The sequence below is a fragment of the Hetaerina americana genome, unplaced genomic scaffold (assembly GCF_022747635.1).
Source record: "Hetaerina americana unplaced genomic scaffold, ioHetAmer1.1.p SCAF_3, whole genome shotgun sequence".
Taxonomy (NCBI): domain Eukaryota; kingdom Metazoa; phylum Arthropoda; class Insecta; order Odonata; family Calopterygidae; genus Hetaerina; species Hetaerina americana.
The window spans coordinates 45,720,103-45,740,728 of record NW_027286874.1 but is presented as its reverse complement, the minus strand read 5'-3'; the positions used below and the strand labels follow the sequence as shown (position 1 = coordinate 45,740,728).

The 20,626-nt window shown below is 35.5% G+C and overlaps 1 protein-coding gene across 1 annotated transcript in view; it reads left to right on the top strand.

Moving 5' to 3' along the window:
* Cubn (Cubilin) overlaps positions 1 to 20,626 on the top strand; it is a 173,617-nt gene that overhangs the window by 19,014 nt on the left and 133,977 nt on the right. Inside the window, exons 8-16 of the mRNA XM_071587204.1 lie at positions 4,581 to 4,681; positions 6,726 to 6,852; positions 9,333 to 9,536; positions 11,507 to 11,650; positions 13,835 to 14,019; positions 15,446 to 15,617; positions 19,067 to 19,251; positions 19,636 to 19,798; positions 19,960 to 20,150. Of these exons, the coding sequence (XP_071443305.1) occupies positions 4,581 to 4,681; positions 6,726 to 6,852; positions 9,333 to 9,536; positions 11,507 to 11,650; positions 13,835 to 14,019; positions 15,446 to 15,617; positions 19,067 to 19,251; positions 19,636 to 19,798; positions 19,960 to 20,150 (1,472 nt within the window). The remainder of the gene's footprint in view (positions 1 to 4,580; positions 4,682 to 6,725; positions 6,853 to 9,332; positions 9,537 to 11,506; positions 11,651 to 13,834; positions 14,020 to 15,445; positions 15,618 to 19,066; positions 19,252 to 19,635; positions 19,799 to 19,959; positions 20,151 to 20,626) is intronic.

The following is a 20,626-nucleotide window of genomic DNA, read 5'->3' as shown; positions in this document are numbered from 1 at the left end:
AGACATTTAGTAATGTATTAATAAACTTAGAAAAATATACTGGAACACTTCATACATACCCTTAGATGTGAAACAACTAACAATTACAAGTTATCACTCATTAACTCATTCACCCTCTAATGGCTGTTGATTAATAGCAGTTTCTTAAGTTTAATTTTAAACATATTTAGTCAGTTTATTTTTTATATTTATTGGATTTGTTAAAAATAAGTGAAGGAGAGTGATAGGGACCTTTCCTAGATACAGCTCAAGGCTGCCAAATTAAATGCATATTGTCCCTCCTAACAGTGAAGGAGCAATGTATGAATGAGTTAGGTAAGAGTAAATGGATGAGCAATAAGATGATGGATGAGTTAGGCAAAAATAAACTGGAGGGTCCCGAGTTCTATTGCCAGGCAAGTCTCTGCGCACCTGCAGCTCTACCCAAGCTATGTGATTTTTTGGGTACCAAATCTTCGTGGGAAACCAAAACCGGCACAGGGAAAGTAACTGGCCCCCCTACACTGATGTGTGAATTTCACATGCCATCAGGCTTAGTACTGGGTGAACTCTATCATCACCTTCCAAACCGACCTTCGGGTTGATTACCGTGTTTATGGTTTTTTTATATATGTATAAGTATCATTATGTTAAGTGTTAATATTATTTGTTAAAAAATGATGAATAATCTAAATCTGTTAAATGCTGGATTGGACATTTTTGGAACAGGAAGATATTTTTTGTAAGGCTCTTAAAGTCATGGCATAATCCTGTCTCATTTTAAGGATTATCAATAGATTTAGGTTTAGTAATGAAATCTTCAAGTCGAAAGTTACTATAGTAAGCTACATTATAAAAAATGAATACTTGAATCACTGAAAAAAGTATCTTCATGAAAACTCAAATGTATTATATGGAATTCATTCCAACCCAAAATATGAAACGAGTACATTCCCATACAAAGCACATGAGAACCTTTTATGGCCTCTATTTATACGTTTTATGACTAGCATGACACTGAAACTCTCATATAGTGAGAGTTGACAAGACATGGTTTACCCCTGCATACCCAATTTCACAAAATCACCAGAAGATTCTTGCGAGTAAGATGAGATTGTAAATGCCATTACTGAAAAAACTTATATGATTTGTGCGATTGTTGCTCCTTGTTATTTAAAGTTTGTAAAACTTAAGTATAAACTAATTCATAAAATCGTTTTTAAAATGTGGAAAATAGAGATACTATAATAAAATATTTTCTACGCAATCATCACGTTGCATTGAGTGATAAAGTAGTTAAATATTTCCTATTATTACTTCATGGTGACTTTATTTTATTTTAAATAGACAATGTTTCAACTCATCCTTAGCCAAGATTTGCAGCATTTGCATTTTCCTCCATTTAATGAAAGAACCTTGACAGAAACACTTAAACCTTGCAGCTGAAAAGATTTCCCATTTTTTTCTGCAATTGTGGAAGAACAAGAAAGAGAGTCTCTTTAAAGTAGTATCAAGTATACATATCTAGTAATGCAATTTTTTTTGTTCATTAGTAAACATTTACACGCACGTGTACTTAAGTGCATAGGTAATACATACACACTCACCACTCAAGTAATTAGGCAAGCCATTTTCAAAGCCAAACATTGATTCAATTCAACATTATATATTCAAATCACTCATCAAGCACACAATAAACAAATATTTAAAAGATGGGCATGGAAAATATATACACAAATCAAATATTGTACCTAAGGAAATTATGTCTATTTTAATTTATGATGATCTTTGCAAAGGAAGCCCAAAGCCGAGTCTGAGCTGTAGCACCATGGAATAAGAAGGAGAAAGGTCTTTACGAATGCACTGAATACTTGTTTGTTTACATCATACAAACGTGAAACTTCAAATGACTTCACAGCTGGTCCTCATGGTTTCACCTCCAATTTTTGATGAAATATTGTCATTATTATTTGTCAAATATTAAACTCAGATGCCAGGAAAGGTGAATGTCAGGCATTGTCAACTTACATATAATCAGTTGGTATCAAGTCTTTCTCTTACATGATGATTGATGACACTGTCACAGAGAAATCAAAGGAATACCACACCTTGTGCTAAATATTTTACTCCTAAAATTGCCATGTTAATAGAATGTGCAGAAGCCAATAGAAGTTTATTCTAAGTAAACAGAAATGGCAAAATGGAAACTGGATTGCTGTCCATGTTTGGTGTGAAAAACATTTAATATTTATCTCTTTTCAAGAATTTAAAACTATTTGCCGAATGATAGAACCCAAATTCTATGATCCAGTGTAGTTTTTAGAGCAGAATCAGAGCATTCCACTGATTTGGTGGAATAAGAAGACAACTAGCTACAACTAGACGGCTAACAACTAGAAGAAATGTGTAGAAAACTAGCCAAAAGAAAAAACAAAATCTGGAGCAGACTATGAAATGGCTTAAAACTGCACTATACGCACAGAGGAACAAACGAAGAAAAGAAATGAAACGTAATACATGCCCACCTATTTCACATAAACAACAAAATGCCTCGGAAAATGAACTCTTCTGCCTGATTGCCTTTGAACTGGTGTTGGAAGACAGTGACCAACATTGCACTGGACACCAGGTGTAGAGTTGCTGGCATGTTGTGGCATAAACATGACACTTTCTCCTGAGTGGGATCACCAGTGACATTGTCATTACATATAAAACTAGGTTTGACATGGTCAGTGGAGACTGAGATATCATGTCCACAAATGCACTTTTTAAATTTTTTTGAACCATAATAGATGTCCCTGGCCTGTGCTGATGTGACAAGTTGTGCCAAATGGAGAAATCCACTATTGGAAAAACAATTTGGCTATGGTCTTCACAATAATGTCTACAAGAGGATTCACTTCGGGCCATCAACTGAAGTGAGCCACGCTGGTAAATAGCAGAAATCTTGACTGCTGGGAAGTGGCCCAACCAAATAAGTGTGGACATGGCTGAATATGGTATCAGTCATGGAAGAATTATCAACAGGTGTTGACACATGATGGGCTGCCTTGTTTTCTGGCACTGATTGCAGCAGTGGGCCTAGTTGTGGCAGTGTCTCATCATAGACGGCCATACAAAGCACTGTGCCACCTACCTGGTTGTCTGTCAGATCCCTGGGTGAGAAAGTTTGTGTATAGAAGCAAATAATTGCTTCCTGAAAGGCTCTGTGATAAATGATTAGGTATTCAGAGTGGGCACATCACAAATATGTGGCTTGGGCGACTATGGAATGAAAATGCTTTTAAATACATTGGGAGAATTTTTGCAAGTAGCCCTCAATTCCTCACAAGTCTCCTACAATGCTGCCAATGCAGAAAAACTTATTTCGGAAGAGATGATGCTAATGGCATTTGCAACAATGTTGTCCTTGCCCGTGACATCTCTCTGTGTGGCTATGCCCTCAACAAAAAATATGAAGGCTGTTCTGTGCAGCCAAAACAAAATGAACACCTTGGCATTACACTTAGAAATTGCCAGAAGGCATTAGTCAGGTCAAATTTAATTAGGAAGCTCCCCAGAGGATTAGATGCCACTGCCTTCACTGGGTCATGTAGAATGAGCTTAGGTTTTCAATTATACTTGGTCTATCGTGAGAGATCCTATATCACTTGGAGGCCTTGGATACTTTCGTAATCAGGCACAGGCAGAAGGTATGAATGTCATGCCAGAGTAAAAGGGAGCACATCTATGTCACCATCTTCAGACACTGGGTGATGAGGTACTGGATGAGATACCATGCGTTGAGCATTTCCAATCACTGCAGTAGGGATGGCTTGCTTGGGACCTGTGTGTGAGCTGCGGTGATGCAATTCGGTGAGAGGCATAACAATTCATTCCCCAATTGGGAGAGGTGCTTGCCACCTCCCAACCATGTATTTTACACCATGTGTGAAGGGTGGCAACTGTTGAAATATTAGTGCTGTAAGGTATTGATTGACTTAATGTTGACAGAGGCATTGCTTTTGCCTTCAGAAAGGGCGATTTTAACATTTAGAAAAATTATTTGTGCGGCAGGGATTATGTAGGCAAAAGGAAGAGGCAAGGTGGCATATGAAAAGAAATGAAATCTTGAAGAGAGTGGTGTTGTGTTGTCAAAAGTGGAAAATATCATCAATACCACCCCCCCTCCCTGGAGGTTTCATGGGATGGGTAATAAGAATCTTTTCTTCAAGGAGGCCGAGGAAAAGATTTGTGTATGTGGAACTGAATGTACTTCCCATAGCACAATCTTTGAGCTGGAGGTAGTGGTTGTCATTGAAAAGGAGTTATATTTACATAGCATGAAATTGGAGAGATTTAAGAGGAAGTCAGGCTAGGCACTTGGAAGTTTGAGGGCATCTGCTGAGAAAGTGGTGGAGTAAAAAGTGGCCCTCAGTTTGGGAGATGGAGGTCTGAAGGGATGTTTTGTGTAGGGAAATTGAGATAATGTTAATTAACTTCCTCTTTTTTGCAGTCTACATAATATGAACGGGAATCAATTTGTCACTCACAATGCAACTGATGCTAAAGTGTAATGTTATTAATAAGTTAACTCACCAAATTAATCATTTATATTTCAGGCTATAGTGGAAATGGCCATTATTGCTCTGACATCAATGAATGCCTTGTCAATAATGGTGGTTGCAGTATGTCCCCATATGTGCCATGCATAAACACCAGGGTAAGTTCCCAAATGATATTGCCAGATTTGTATGCATATGTAGATCTTTTGAAGCATCTAGGAAAATAGGATACCATTGTGGTGTTTTGTTAACCATAATGTTATTTGTAATTAATGTTATTGCTTTTTAAATGCAGTCTTTAATTTTTTAAAACAATCTTGTATGGGTACTCTGTCTTCCATGAAATATTTCAATTGATATTCATGGTTGATAGTTTTTAATATATTATCTTTTCAACAAGGCATAAAATGCTAAATTCCTATTGCGAGTGCCAGACATTACTTAATCATTTAATTAGAAATTTTTGTTTGTCATTACATCAAGTCCCCATAATTCTGTTCCAAATATGTTTTGTAATATTGTAGACCCGCCAATAATGTTGTTGTGAACCACTTCTTCAAATGCCTTAGATGATAGTATTAAATTATAACTTGGAATGTAAAAAGTCTATTAACAACAATTTTATATGAATATAGCATTTTCTGAGATGAATAACAAAATGTAATTTTGCTAAGGTGCATGGTAGCGTTGGGCTACTAACCAGAGGACCTGGGTTCAATTCCTGGTGAAACCTCTGAGCACCCTTGGTCTTTCATGCTGTGTAATTTTTTAGGTACCGGATGTTTCTGGAAAACCACAGGTGGCACAGGAAAAAGAACTGGTCCCTCCATCCAGGCGTATGAATTTTACATATTATTGGGCTTAGCATTGAGTGGCCTCTACCGTCATTTATCAAACCAACCCTAGGATGATTATTGTTTATACTACATTCTATCAGTGGCAAATGCCACGCCAAAAACAAAAAGCCACGCTCCAGCCATATTTTTGAAGTTAGTTAATTTATTTCAAGGTCATTCTTTGCTCCAGCCAGCGCATAACTTTTTGAAGTTAGCTAAAGGCAGCTTTACTTAGATTCCCTAATGTACATTTTTCTAGTAGCTGCTGCTTTTTGTGAACCAGGGGCAGTGTTTAAGCATGAGTCTTGAAATCTTAACATTAGAGAGGACCGGCCAATCTATGTTTACCTCCAAATATTTTCCATGAATGGTAATGAAGGCACCATCCAATGTACAAGAACACCTATTGTGATTAGTATTAGGTGATGAGGACTCACCTCAAGGCAAGTGGCATGTAAAATTTACACATTCAGGGAAGGGATTTATTTTACCCTTTTTCCCATGCCTTATCTAGGTTCCCAGAAAGTTGTAGTGTTTAGTAAATCATACAGTTGACACAAGGTGAATTGAGGTTTATAATGCCATCCTGTCGCATCATTGGTGGGAGTGTGGCACAGAATGAGACAGTAATATTTGGTTTATGAGTCTTTATTTAATCCTTTTCAAGCTATGGGGTTCAGGCAGTGGGGAGTCGGGACGAGCGAGCGGGGCAAGGCTGGGCATCCCTGGTGTGGTCGTATGCTCGACCGATGGACTCAGAGGTGGTATGGAATGTCAGGAGAGGTGCAGGGCAAGGCTGGGCATCTCTGGTGTGGTCATTGGCTCGACCGACGGACTCAGAGGCATGGTTTCAGGGGAGGAATGGGGAAGGAATTGGGTCGTCGGGAGAGATGCAGGGAAAGGCTGGGCGTCTCTGGTGTGGTCGTAGGCTTGACCGATGGACTCAGAGGCAGGGTATTGGGTGAGGAATGAGGAAGGGAATGGGCCCCTGCTCCAGGATCGTCTCACTTTATAAGGCATCGGGATAGGGCGGCCATCGTTCCTTCGGGGGGGGGGGGGGGGGGGGATGATGTCAAAATAGCTACATTGTAGCAAAAAGGGGGAATTGGGTGGAGGACATTGTCTTGTCTTGGTTTCAAAGAAACCCACACTACATCACAATTCATTGTCTAGTATGCTGGGGGGTACTCCTTGGGAGAGATAACTGAAATCCGCACTACAATCCCTGAGTTTTAACTTGGGGACTCTCTGGCAGCTGTCAAATGTTCCACTCAATGTTCTATCATTGTTACCATAATTTTTAGACTCAAATAGACTATATGCCAGATATTATAAGATTGTTTTACTATTCTCTCCTAAATTTCAGGGATCGCGGACATGTGGCTCATGTCCTCCAGGTTATCAGGGTGATGGAACTTCATGCATACTCCGAGGAGCCTGTGAAATCAATAATGGAGGATGTCATCAAATGGCCAGATGCTTTGAAAATCCAAGTAATTTTTTTACACATTCTTCTTAGCATTTTCTTATTTTACCCTAGAGTCTACAAAGTTCAACATTGCTGTTAGATTGGTCAAGAATAATGCAGTGTAATCTCACTTATTTTTTTAAGTAATCTGTAGGTATTTCAAATAGGATTTGATTCTAATATTGGCAAAATTTTGAGTTTGAAATACATTACATATGTAGTTTAGGCTATCATCTTCTTTTATGGAATAGTGATAAAATTATCGTAGGCCTAGTTATTGCATGAAAATGTCAAAAAATAAAGAGAAAATCATTGCAAAAGAGATTAACATGTTTATACTCTGTTATGTGAGTACTGCCACATCTTTTCTGTGTGAAGTTTGGTTCTCCTGGCAAGTGGACACCTGAGTGTATGTATAATTTAGATCCATGTTCAAGATCATACAAATCTCTTGAGTCCAAGCTGTTTTCACTGTACTGTACTTTGGATATTATTATGTATCAGGAATCCTTCCAATTTCAGCAGAAACATGTATGGGAATTAGATGTAGAATGAGCTGCTCAATATTAAATTTTTCAATGCTTTTTAGCTTATAATACTACAATAGGAATCATACATCATTTGTAGTTCATCATTTAGTTTTCATCAATCATGGATATCTTTGAATATCAAATAAAAATTTTGATTTAAAATATAATAAATAAACTGCAGAGGCTGTCAGTAATGTTATTCTTCCATTTTTATGGTTCAAGTCATGATTACTCTGATTTAAAAATTTAAGGCTGTAGTTGGATGGTAGAAAATAGCTCATTCAGAACTTTTTAATGGAAAAAATTACTCACTTAGCCAAAGATTCATGAATTAAGAACCATTTGAAAGTGAAAAAAGATAAATGTTCTAGCAATCCTTTGACATCCATTGACTTTGTCATTGATGATGGATTTTATTGTCCTTATCACATCCAATTCTGATGGAAACCGAAAGGTACCCCTCACAGCCAACAGATTGCATTTAGGCCCATCGACCTGATCCTGTCAGTCAAAGTGTAACAAGTGCCATGCTCCCCAGGTAGGGTGTCTGATGAGCTCTGGCCCACTGACCTGATTCTTGTTTTCTCTGTGGATGCGGGGTGCATGCAACACAGAATTAAACATGGCTAGGTATCGCTATGCTGCATTATCATCAGCCATTGATACTATGCTGTGAAATGAATAGTTCTGTGAAAGAAGTTGTATGCATTTTTCGTTGTGGATCAGTTTGATGGAAATAAATTTGATGATTTGAATTTTCTTATGTTTCTACAGGATTTATAAAACTCGTTTTCAAACTTTGACAAAACAGCCTTGCAAACAATAATCATCCCTCTATCCATTTGCTGAAGAAACAACAATATTATTTCCTGTGAAATCAAAGCATGTAATCTTACCAACCTTGCTGCACTGCAAATAACAAAAAAAAAAATAAGAGCACTTTTATTGCAGGCCTTTTCAGATCAGATAGTGTCTCTAGTGATTCCAATCAAATAACAGAAAACTGTTTCATCCAATTTCTCAAGAATCTTCACCTTGTCTGATTCTCAAAGGCCCTTTTACATTGATTGACCCATGGGTTAGAAAATTCTTGCTTCAGAGTACAATTAGCACATTCGTGACAAAAATGATTAATTATAAATAGAGGTGATTGAATCAATTAGTTTTCTTCACTAAGTTTTTATTAATTTTAAGTTCAAAATACTCAATGAAATTACTGTCAATCTATTCAATTGATTCACATGTTTTGACTTTATTAGAGACTTGTGCTGAATGATCCATAATATAGGAAATGCTATGTGTGCTGTTTTAAATGTGGAGGTATATTATATGCTGCTTTGTGGTTTTATGTTTTAAATTTTGTTTTCATAGATTTATTTTACTTTAAAAGTGATAATGTTTAGGAAAGTCCAATTGCTCACCAGTCAATAAACTTACCAAAAATTAATAATTTCAAATACATGTTATTGAAATAATTATAAGTTTCATATTTATTTCAATACTACATATTTATATCTCATAGTTTAAATGGCTTTTGACAAGACAACGTAAAAAGTATTATGTAAAAAGTAGCAAGAGTAGTTATCGTTGGAAGTCTCTTGCTTGGGTTTGTCAGAGTAAGTAGAATATGTAAAAAATCTTGAGAGCATGGATGAAGAGTGAAGAGAATTGATATGGTAATCAGTATCACGCATTCATTTAATGTACCACGAGATTCATACTTAAATATCTTACGTGACAAAAATATTGTATTTGCATTCCACGCGGCATGTACCTAAGAATTAAATTGACATAAAATTAAGCCTGCGGTATTTTTAATGGTGCTCTTTTAACCTCAAATGGAATGAAAGGACAGTACATTAGGAACTTTACTAGTCCAGTCCAGTCACATTAATTCCTCAGCTAAAAGTGTTTTTTTTCCCATTAAGTAAGTTAATTTGGTGAACCATTATTATTTATAATTTTCTTTTTTCAGGAATCAGTCAATCCTATGTTGAATGTATCTGCATTAGTGGCTACACAGGAAATGGATTGGGACCTGGAGGTTGTAGACCAATATTATCAGGGGGAAGCAGTAGTCTTGCAGATCCATGCTCATCATATCCCTGTCTCAATGGGGGCACATGTTTTGCATTGAATCCTACCGCCATATCATGCAGGTGCCTACCTGGATTTGAAGGTATTTTGACAGTAGTCATTTTATAACTTACCCAATTGATCTACTCATTTTTCATGTAATTATAATGAAAAATTATGTTGAAATGGTAGAATATTTATTTAGCCCATACTTGACTTGTTTATCAATAATATTTTAAAGACTTCATACTTGTGGCCAGTGAAAGAATATAAAAATTTGTGTGGCAATAATTTATTTTCAGTTTTGCAAATTTTGGTCTTTTTTATGATTCAAATACAGTAATACAAGGTCTGTCCAATAAATACGTGAACTGAGGCCATAAAAATTTTATTTTGCAAAATGTAGTCTACATCAATATTGACCCCTTCAAAGTACTCTCCAGTCATTGCTATGCACTTATTCCATCTTCTTTTCCACTGTTTAAAGCACCCTTGGAAGTCCTCGGCAGTTAGGCTTTTTAGTTGTCTCATTGTTTCTTGCTTTATTATGTCCACATCTTCCCAGTGACATTGGGCATCATATTTTTGCAATTTTGGAATAGGAAAAAGTCATGGGGGGCAAGATCTGGTGAATAAGGAGGATGATCAAGGATGTTGATTGATATTTTGCCAGAAACTGGCGAGCTATCAATGCTGAATGTGCAAGTGCATTGTCATGGTGAAGGATCCATCCATCATGTTTGGTTACAATAGTGTGCACTATTGATTTTCCTAAATTCAGTTCATCAGCTATCATTGGGACAGTTTTTCAACGATCGGTAAGGACAAGGGACTGCACACAATCAAAGTTGTTATCAACACAGGTGGTTGAAGGTTGTCCCAGTCTTGCATCATCCATGCCGTCTTGCTGGCCATCTTTTAAATGCTTAATCCACTTGAAAACGGATGTTTTCTTCAGAGCATTATCTCCGTAAACTGCTGTCAACATTTCAGTAATTTCTTGATAACTTTTGGGGCACTTCACCAAAAAACTTGATGTTGATTTGTTGCTCTGTAATTTCGTCAATTTCCGTTTTCGACAAACAGTAAAAACAAGGACAACAGAAACTAACATAACTGGTACAATATGCAGAGCTCAATGATCTGCCAAGCACAGACAGCTTGTTGGGTCTCAGGCAACTAACACCGCTAGTAGGCAGGGCTATAGTCCATGTCATGGCTGCCAGATGGAATAAATGCATAGCAACAAATGGAGAGTACTTTGAAGGGGCGAAATCGATGTAGACTAATTTTTGCAAAGTGAAGTTTTTCTGGCCTCAGTTCCCATATTTATTGGACAGAGTAATATCTGGTACCCGATGCATCTCACAGCTTGGGGAAGCTGAGAGTGTCCAGAGGCATGCCTGGCTATTGAACCTCGGCCCTCCAGTCATTAGTCCAATGGAAATAAATTTTGAATTACCCTTCTAGGCTGGTGGATAGATCATCCCAAGCCTCATATTTGAGCATTTCTTTTCTTAGATTCTTCCATGGTGGACCAGTGAAAAAAAGTGATCTGCTTTGCAATGATAACTGCATTTGCAAAACCATTGTTCAAATAGGAATTGATGCATGGCTACTGGTTTTTAGTAGAGATATTACCATTGAAATATTTATTGTTGGGCTTTGCGTTAACTTACTTACAATATTGAACTGAAACATTTGCCTACCTACACCCAGTTGCCCATGAGCCATTTGTCTGTGTGATCCCATCTTCCAATAGCCAAATTAGAAATTTTAGTGAAAGACTACATTTCTTTAAAGAGCATTTCCCATATTTCATCTATGCTGCTTAATCTGCTAAATTATGTGTGGTAGCCAGGTAAATTGATGTTCCTCCCTTAGTTTTTCATTATCGTTTCCTGCAACCTGTTCAAAGAAGCCAATATTCTTTGAGGTGGATTCACACATGATGAAAATGGGAGTCCCTACAACATAATAAATTTTTCTTGTTAATTTTTGTTTTTTTTTCAAGAATTATTACTTGGCATTAGCAGTAAATTCTATTATTAATTCATTCCTAAAATATTACAGGATTACGATGTGAAAGACAAAATCCATGCCAAAGTAACCCGTGCCAAAATGGAGGAACATGTCGCAGCAGCAGTAATACAACTGGATTTACTTGTCAATGTTCTCGGGAATACACTGGAGAGTACTGCCAAACATTGCAGCAAGGTAAATTGCCATATTGTCACCTGCCTGGTTATTGGTTAAGACGATTGAATTATGTAATTTTTTCTAACATACGTGGTCCAAAGGGTTAGCACAATAGACTTAGAATAGAATGTAATATTTGTTTACAGATATAACCCTTCTAAAGAAAGAAACTCCACCCCATTCAATTTGATTTTTTTCAGCTGTGTATTACCACCTAAAGTAGTTATAATTATGTTTTCAGTTTTTATTTATTTTATAGTTATTTAAGATAGGGTAAAGTCTTTTCACTATGAATGAAATTGAGGATTGCTATCAAAGGTGTGATTTATATTCATGATAGCATCATGTGTGTCTACGGTACAACCTCAAGTTTACATTCATTAAGCCTGGGATTGGATCAATATGTAGGTCAATGTTTAATTGAGGTCAGGTATAAGCTTATTTTAAAAGCTTATTTTTATATTTTGTAAATTGAATATGTCATAGGATGATCCTCAAATGAAGAATAGGAACAACATGATTTTTTTCAAAAGAAGTACGTACAATAAATGTAAATAAAAAGCCATTACTTTAAAATACTTGGGAGTACAACTTCTCAATTGCAAATGAAACCACCACAATAATCAACTTGAGGGTTGGTTTGAAAGAAAAGAGGTTACCAAAATTTGTAAACTATTATTGTTTACTTAGGTTGGGACTGGAATCTGAAAATTTGGACATGCTTACAAGGAAGTCATGCTTCCAAGAGACATCCTCAAGAGTCCACTGTATTCATTACATAGGTAATTCACCTCTGATTGCTGATAATGCCTAATATCTGTTGATCTTTTCAAAACCATCGAAAGGTCTTATAACTGATGGAAGAAGTTTTACTCCTTTATTCTCATTTTCATTGTCATACTTCGGACTGGAATTATGTGCTCAATAATATTTTTATTGCCTTGGTACGAATGGTCTGAATTTTTTGATATGCTACTGAGAATGTTTTTGGAGTGGTTTTATATGCAAGTTGAATTCCTGGATAAAAGCACACATGTTTAGTACTAAGTATAAAATATATTTTTACCATATACATGATATTATTTATTACTCAAAATTAGTAAAGGCATGGTTATTACGGTAGTCACAGATTATAAAATCAAATATAAAAGCTAAGACAAAAGTGATGCTTGGCATAAGTGGCCTTAAATATAATGAGACTGGAGGGACTTAGTGTAGAGCTGCTGCTTCATCAGGAACTGCTTATGCTATGTGAGTTTTTTGACATTCGCTAAAGAAAGTAGTTCCCAAATTATCAATTTCAATTCTAAGTGATTAATTACAGTGCTGATAATAGCATTAGAGTGTAATTTAGAGTGCTGATTGTAATGTGATTACCATGCCTGCAGTTTATCTGTTTGCCTCAGGAAGAGGTATTCCCTCTTTTGTTGCTTCCATCTAGGTGGCTAATATCATTTACCGTGTTTCCCAGCCCATATGATGTAATTTTTTTACCCCAAAATGTGCTCTAAAAACAGCCTGCATCTAATGGGCTGGAGCTATATGAGTATAACTTCAACCTATAAATGCAAGCCAGTTTGTCTAAAAAATATTTCTAAGTATTTATTCTGGGCATAACAATTGTGCAAAATATTCATTTTAAGGCTTACTCTGTATTAGTGCAACGTGAAAAAGCAACTGAGTAGGGCACTTTAAGTGATGTCTGAACACTCTTGTTTCCTTATGTTGATAGATGGTTAAACGTCTTTATTAGGGCTTATGAATATAGAGACTTTATTTATTTAGTGCTGGGAAGTTTATGAAAATGCTGATTTTTATAGTTACTCAATAAATTCTAAAATCAGAAAATATGTAATGCATACTAAAACCTTATTTTTATGACTACACCTCTATCTATTCAATGCAACAAGATTTAATCAATGACTCTTGCAAAGGAAATTTCATTTTAAAAGCTGAAATAAAAGTAAGTTTTCTTTAGAAAATTAAGGGTTTTATGAAATAATTTTCTGATCTTTTTTGAGGCACTTTAAATGCTCTAACTTAGTGGTTAGGCTTCCAAGATAGTGGTAATGCTATAAAAATTGATTGCAACGTTGAATTTTTTTGTTTTTGTGTCATGGCACCTCTTTTTATTTGCTATAAAAATATGAAAAACCATAGTCTTTATTATTTTGATCATAAAATTTATTTTGTCAATTACAGCATGTGGAGGGACACTAAGGGGCATATCTGGAGTATTACAGTTTCCTGCTACTGGAACAGAAAAATATCCTCATAGCACTAATTGTGCTTGGTTATTGGTTACAAATGGGACCCAAGTGCTGAATGTAACATTTACAAAGTTCTCATTGGAGGAGTCACCTTCATGCCAATATGACTGGCTTCAGGTAAATGACATTTTTTTTCCTTTTAAACAGATGGAATAGATTGAAACATTAATTTAAATACATTTTAATATTAATATTTTTTAATCATTCAATATATAATTTCAATTAATGTTGACTGCATTAAATGCATCCAAGATAGTATTTGAAATCTCAAATGTGAACAAAAATTAAATGAGTGTCTGCCCACTTTTTTGCCTTTCATAACTCAGTTACAATTCTAGTTGAGTGTTCATTTACATAAACCGATTAGTAACAATTTATACAAATTGCTGTGTGAATCATCAATAAATTTCAGTAGTTCAGAATTAGGCAAATTAAAATTCATGTATTAAAATTCTCAAATGCCATCCATCACTTCATGGCACACTTTGTTAAAGTAAAATGAAATCTTTTCTTACTGCATCTCTGTATTAAAGCCAAAGTAGCCAGTTATTAGGAAAACATCTTACACTCTTGTGCTTTTTTCATTCAGTATAGTACAATATTTTTCACTTTGTCTAAACTTTTGTAACAACTTCCTTTCCACTCCTCTTGTTATCTTCTCTACTCTTCCTCATTTTCTCTTCTCTTGGCTCACCTGCAATCCAACTCCCCTGAGAGTAAGATGAAGTGACTCCTCGTTCATGTTTCTGCTAGAATGGCTCCTCACACTCCCCCGATCTTCAATTGATCAAGAGTTGCTACAATGTTGCCAAACTTCAATATAATGATTGAGTGTAACCTCAAATATAGCAGCAACATATCCACTATGGTGGCTTACAATGGATCAAAAGCTCCTAAAAAAGTATTTACCCCGAATCGACAGAGAACATGACACAGATACTCAATAGCCATTTCCTCATATGATATCACAAACCAATTTTTTTCATTTATTACATCTGATTTGAAAGTGAGGCTTCCTGTCTTCATGTACTCTCCGATTGTTAGCATTTTTATGGGCCCAAATGATAAAAGGAAAGACCCTGGGACTTGGGACATCTGCAAGAGGTGTCCCCAGTTCCAGAGGATTTTGGTGCTATATATCAGGGAGAATATTGAGTCCTCTTGTGGGATTACACTTTTGTCTAATTTATATATCAATGGGTATAGCACTTCCTAAGAAAATTTTAATGAGAACATTACTGAATATCCTAAGGACAAAATAAAGCCACGTTAAATGCAAAACACAGAAGTGAATCAAACAACAATTTTGAATATCTCCAAGTGGCATTGCATATTTTCCATACATTTTCTTCCAATATTTTTAAGGATGATATGATGCTTACCTGCTTCTAATTGGAAAAAGCAGCTCTAAAATAATGATAAAAATTATTCTCTTTGCAGTACTCGAAAACATTTATACATGTACCAATGCCAGGATAATGCATTGAAAACATTAAAATAATCTAGATATTTTGCATAAAAGGATATATTTTATTTACTTCAGATTCATGATGGAGTCGGGGCAGGTGATCTTATGATTGGACGTTATTGTGGATCCAACAGGCCAAGGGGTGGTAACATTATTTCTACCCGCAATACTCTATACCTTTGGTTTAGATCTGATCGCAGTGTATCACATGATGGATTTGAATTAGTTTGGAATAGTACTAATCCAGGTAAGGTATTAATTTTTATTCATTTTTGTTTTTTTTTATGCATTTATTGGTCTTTGCAACCTACCTACTAACCTATCTATCATGTTACCTAGGCTTAAAAATCTGATTTAAAGAAATGGTTTATTACTTGCCCCTTCTACAAATATGGGTTTGTACAAATGTATCTCTCTCTACCTGGTCCTGGTATACTTTTCATAAATGAACCTGTGACTTTTTCCAATGGATATTTAATAATCAGTTATTTGTAAATTCCTATGACTTTTCAGGATATATATTAAGCTGTCACTGTGGAATTTTTATATTTAGGTATATCAACGAGGAAGCCATTTCACTAAAACATCCCATTAATGAGTTTCAAGAGACCTAGTTTTTTATTTGTTCATCCATAGTCAGGATGCCACTTTGGGTTGCATACCTTCATGGAAGCAGAGCTTGGGTTTAACTTGGGTTTTTAAATCATGGGCTCTCAATAGTTTCATTAGGTTTTTCCTTTAACGCCTATACTTTTTATGGGTGCTTACAGTGTGCAAATATTTTACTACAATTCACTGAATGCATTAGAATATAAACAACATGAAATTTTCCAGAGACACTTGAAATAGCATTAAGCTTACCACAGTGAAGAGAACCTGCATGTGCAGTCACTCCTCAACTGTTTCTTTTATCAATCTCATTTCTTTTTTAAAAGAAAATTTTAGCACTTGTCAAAATATTGATTCCTCGATTTACCCACAATTTCCTAAAAATACAGCAATTAGCTAGAGTCCAAAATATGTGGCAATTTTTTAAAATTAATTTTTTTGAGAAATAATGGTTCATAAATGTTATTTTTAAAACGCCAATGATGCTATAAATACATATGTAGGTTAAATGTGAGTATTTAATTTAAATTTGGTGAATATAATGTGAAATTTAATGTTTTTAATGTGTCAATGAGTAAAATCAAATGAAATTTTTATGAGAATATTGAAAAATTTTAATTGTGAATCTAATTAGTAGTTTAGGTTTTAATTTTTTGAGTTCCCTACTTTTGACATTTGTAAATTCCATTACCAATGAATCAGCATGTTTTCTCCTCTCTGCCCTACTCTGCACATTATTATGTTGCCTGGCCTCTCTGGCCCTTAAGTAATGTTTCCATTCTGATGAATAAGAGAATCTTCACAAAGGATGCTGAAAAGGCGTACTCAATTCTTCATTTATCAAATTCTAAGAAATTGCAAAAGATGCTGCTACATTAACTTTTGACAGGGTTATTCACTAAATGTGCATCATAATGCAACAATTTCAAAGTGTAAAAATCATTTTCCTTGACTGGAATCCAAACCCGGATCCCTCAATGTCTGGTTGAGTGCTTTATCCAGTTAAGCTGCCAAGGCATTCTAAAGCACTTGGCTGGACATCAAGGCATCCAGGTTCAAATCTTGGTCAGCGAGAATGATTTTTACACTTTGACGTTGTTGCTTCTTCATTTATCATGTACACTAGCAGCATATGAAACAATCATTCTTGCAAACCTTGCCCTTATCCCAGCATCACTCAAACTTTCATTTCAGAGTATTTCTCTCAAACCACCTGAAGCATATTGGCTCATGAGGTCAATTGCTCATGAGTTTTAATATTTCTTTTTACTCACATTTTACTCAAATCCTCTCTTTAAGACTATGTAATAATGGTCAGTTCAACACTGAAAATCTATCATTGCCCTCATATCCTTCATTAATGCTGCCAATCCCATTATTTACAACAAAATCAGCTTGCTTATACATATATTAATCCCATTTCTATGGATATACTTATCAAATGCAGAGTAAAAGTCATTCGCCTTGACCGGGATTCGATCCCAGATCCCTCGATGTCTGGCCAAGTGCTTTAGCCAGTTAAGCTATCAAGGTGTCCTCTTACATCTGAAATTTTTGGCAGCTTTAAAGGAACATTAAGCCATTTGGGCAAATGTTAGTCAAATATAATCTTTAATCTTGGTGAAAAGGTCCCTAATTGGTCTTTTTTTTTAAGTCTAAAAGTTCTTAAAATTAACTACACTGGCTCCTACACTGAGTGGTAGCTTTGAAAACCCTCTACTCTCAATTGTAATCCTTTTTATAAGCCAGCTGACAACCACCAATGTAAAGAACCTGCCACCTTATTGCAAACATAGCTAGGTAATAATAATAATAATAATTTTTATTTGTCCAGAGACTGCATCATACAAAAAATTGTACACATAGTATAGGTAGAAGTATGATCTTGTGCTTTCCCAGCAAATTGCTGTGGAAAAGGCTACTTGGGTCTTCCACCGGGTCAGTTCCTCCATCGATGATGCCAACATTTCAGAAAACGAGTCGTTTTCCATCCTTAGGGCTGATAGTATCGAGACTGTGTGATGGCCGGTTTATATACAGATGGGCATGCTCTCAGGTGCCCTCTGATTGGTCGCAGGATTCCCCCCTTTTTCTTTTCCCCTTGATCTTCCTCAGTTTGGATTTCCATGTGTTACTGAGGAAGCAACCCTCGTCAATTGAAAATGTTTTCTTCAAGCTGGATCTTGATGGATTCCTTGGCTAAGCTTTAATCTTTCCCAAAACTTATTCTCTTGGAATAAGACTTTAACTTAGTCCCATAGTATGACATGGTCTTGTTGGATGGAGTGCTCAGCCACCATGAATTTTTCTGGTTGGCAGAGCCATTGCAGACACTACTGGCTGTGACATCATCAGCCCTGAGGATGGAGAGCATCTTGTTTTCTTAAAGGTTGGCGTCATTGATGGAGGCACTGACCTGGTGGAAGACCCTAGTAGCTTTTTCCATAGCTAAGTAGAGTTCCAAAGACAGGGTAGCTTGTTGTGATGAAAACCCCAATCCCTTAGCATGGTATAACACTGTCCAAAGCTCTTTCTTAATCCCTTTTAGCAGCGTGACTCATTTAAGACAATGTGACTCCATTGGTGGAATCTCTATACTAGCAGTGAGCATGAAATTCAGGGCAGTGGCAATGAGAACTGCTCAAACCCCAATAAGATGCAAAATTTTCAAGGATGCACTCAATCATAATGCAGTTATTTTTTAAAGTAAACTATGGGCTTCTTGTCAGTGTATTGCAAAATGAGGACCGATTATATTATTAAAGCATCTGTGTGGTTAATGCTAAATAAATTTACATTAATAAGTGACCAATGTTTTTACTACGTAGGCAGCCATAAGACAGAAACAAGTCTCCCTCTACTCCCTCTCACCCTCTCAAAATACATATTTTGCTCTTCTCTAATTATTCTCTATGATGTTATGAATCAATTTTTTAGTCACTCTAAACTCTCGCAATAACTATATAAAATATTCTGCTCTTCCTTTTTAGTTAACATTTCATTTCTCTGTGACTTATTGTATTAATTTATTATTTCATTGATCTGTGAAAGATTTTAATATGAAAAATAATAAAATGCTGATTTCAGTCTGTGGAGGGAGAATTGAATCCAATTCTCATGGCTCTGTTCAGTCACCTGGTTCTCCTGGGAAGTATCCCATCAATCGAGACTGCTACTGGGAACTCATTGTTCCCCTGGGAAGTAGAATTCAAATGAATTTCTTCACTCTACAAATAGAAGCTCACCCAAACTGCAGTTATGACTTTCTTGAGGTAAGTCATGTTCTATTGGCATATAGTATAAATGTTATAGCATCATTTCTTTCATTAGTCATGGAAATTAGTGTGGAAGATAAGTCAAATAGGTAGTAGAAGGTAGTGGATCAAAAAGAATTTTAATTTAGAACTTTAGAACAGCACTTCTGATTATGGCTTCTACCTTCTTAAATTTAAAAAAAATGATTTACCACAACATATTTGCTTATACGAAGAGGTGTCATCAATTCTTTGATTGATAGGTCTATGCTATTGTACTCATAGACTTTTTGGAATGATGCATCCCATTATGTACATGAATGTAAAAAAATAATGCCAATTTTTGAGTCATTTTCAAATTTTGTACTTGTAAAGTCTAATGATTTAAAATATTTATTGTAGGTCAGGGATGGTTTGCAGCCTTCAAGTCCACTTCTGAACAAGTATTGTAATTCTACTCTTCCTTCTCCCCTTGTGACTTCAGGAAATAATGCCCTTTTGTATTTCCATTCAGACAACAGCTCCTCTGATTATGGATTCCAGCTTACATTTTCAAAAGTAGCAGGTACAATAACATTTAGTTATGAATACAGAAACATGCACACATGTAAACCTGTTCATAAACCAAATATATCACCTACTTAAAAGATAGTGTATGAACAGTATTTTTCATTTTATATATGTATGATATTGCAATTAATAATTGGAATATTATTATCATTTCAGGAACACCTGGATGTGGTGGCCTGTTTACTGGTCCAACTGGTGAAATATCATCTCCTAATAATCCAAATGATTATGTGCACAATGTGAATTGTGAATGGCTCATAAGAGTACCAGTTGGGGAACGAATTAGAGTTACATTTATGACCTTTCATGTTGAAGACTCTAATGGGTGCAGGTTTGATTATGTTCAGGTAATTAATGAAGGAATTTCTAGCTAAAATCTTATTACAGTGAAATTTTTGGCAACACCATCTGTGCCTGTTATGGCCAACTATGTCAATGATGTAATAATGCTAGATTAAGTCAGATTTAGTGTATTTTTATCGCATTTAATAACCCACAACATACAATCCAACATCATTTAATGTGGTGCTTTTTTCCAGAAGAGATTATTTTCTTATATTTTAAATCAAAGAGTTATTGACAATTATTTCCTTTCCATATTGCTGCAGTGCAGCATTCTCATGTATCAACATATTTTTAATTCATAATATGAGAAGTATTAATGAATTTAAGATAATGATGTTGAAACAAGTACCTTAAATAACCTTTAGTGATTTTCAAACATCACAGAAAAACATGTTCCAGTAGTATATTATTTTATTTTTATATACCTTGAGTCATCACTTCTACCTGCCTATTCAAATATATTAAATACAATAAAAAT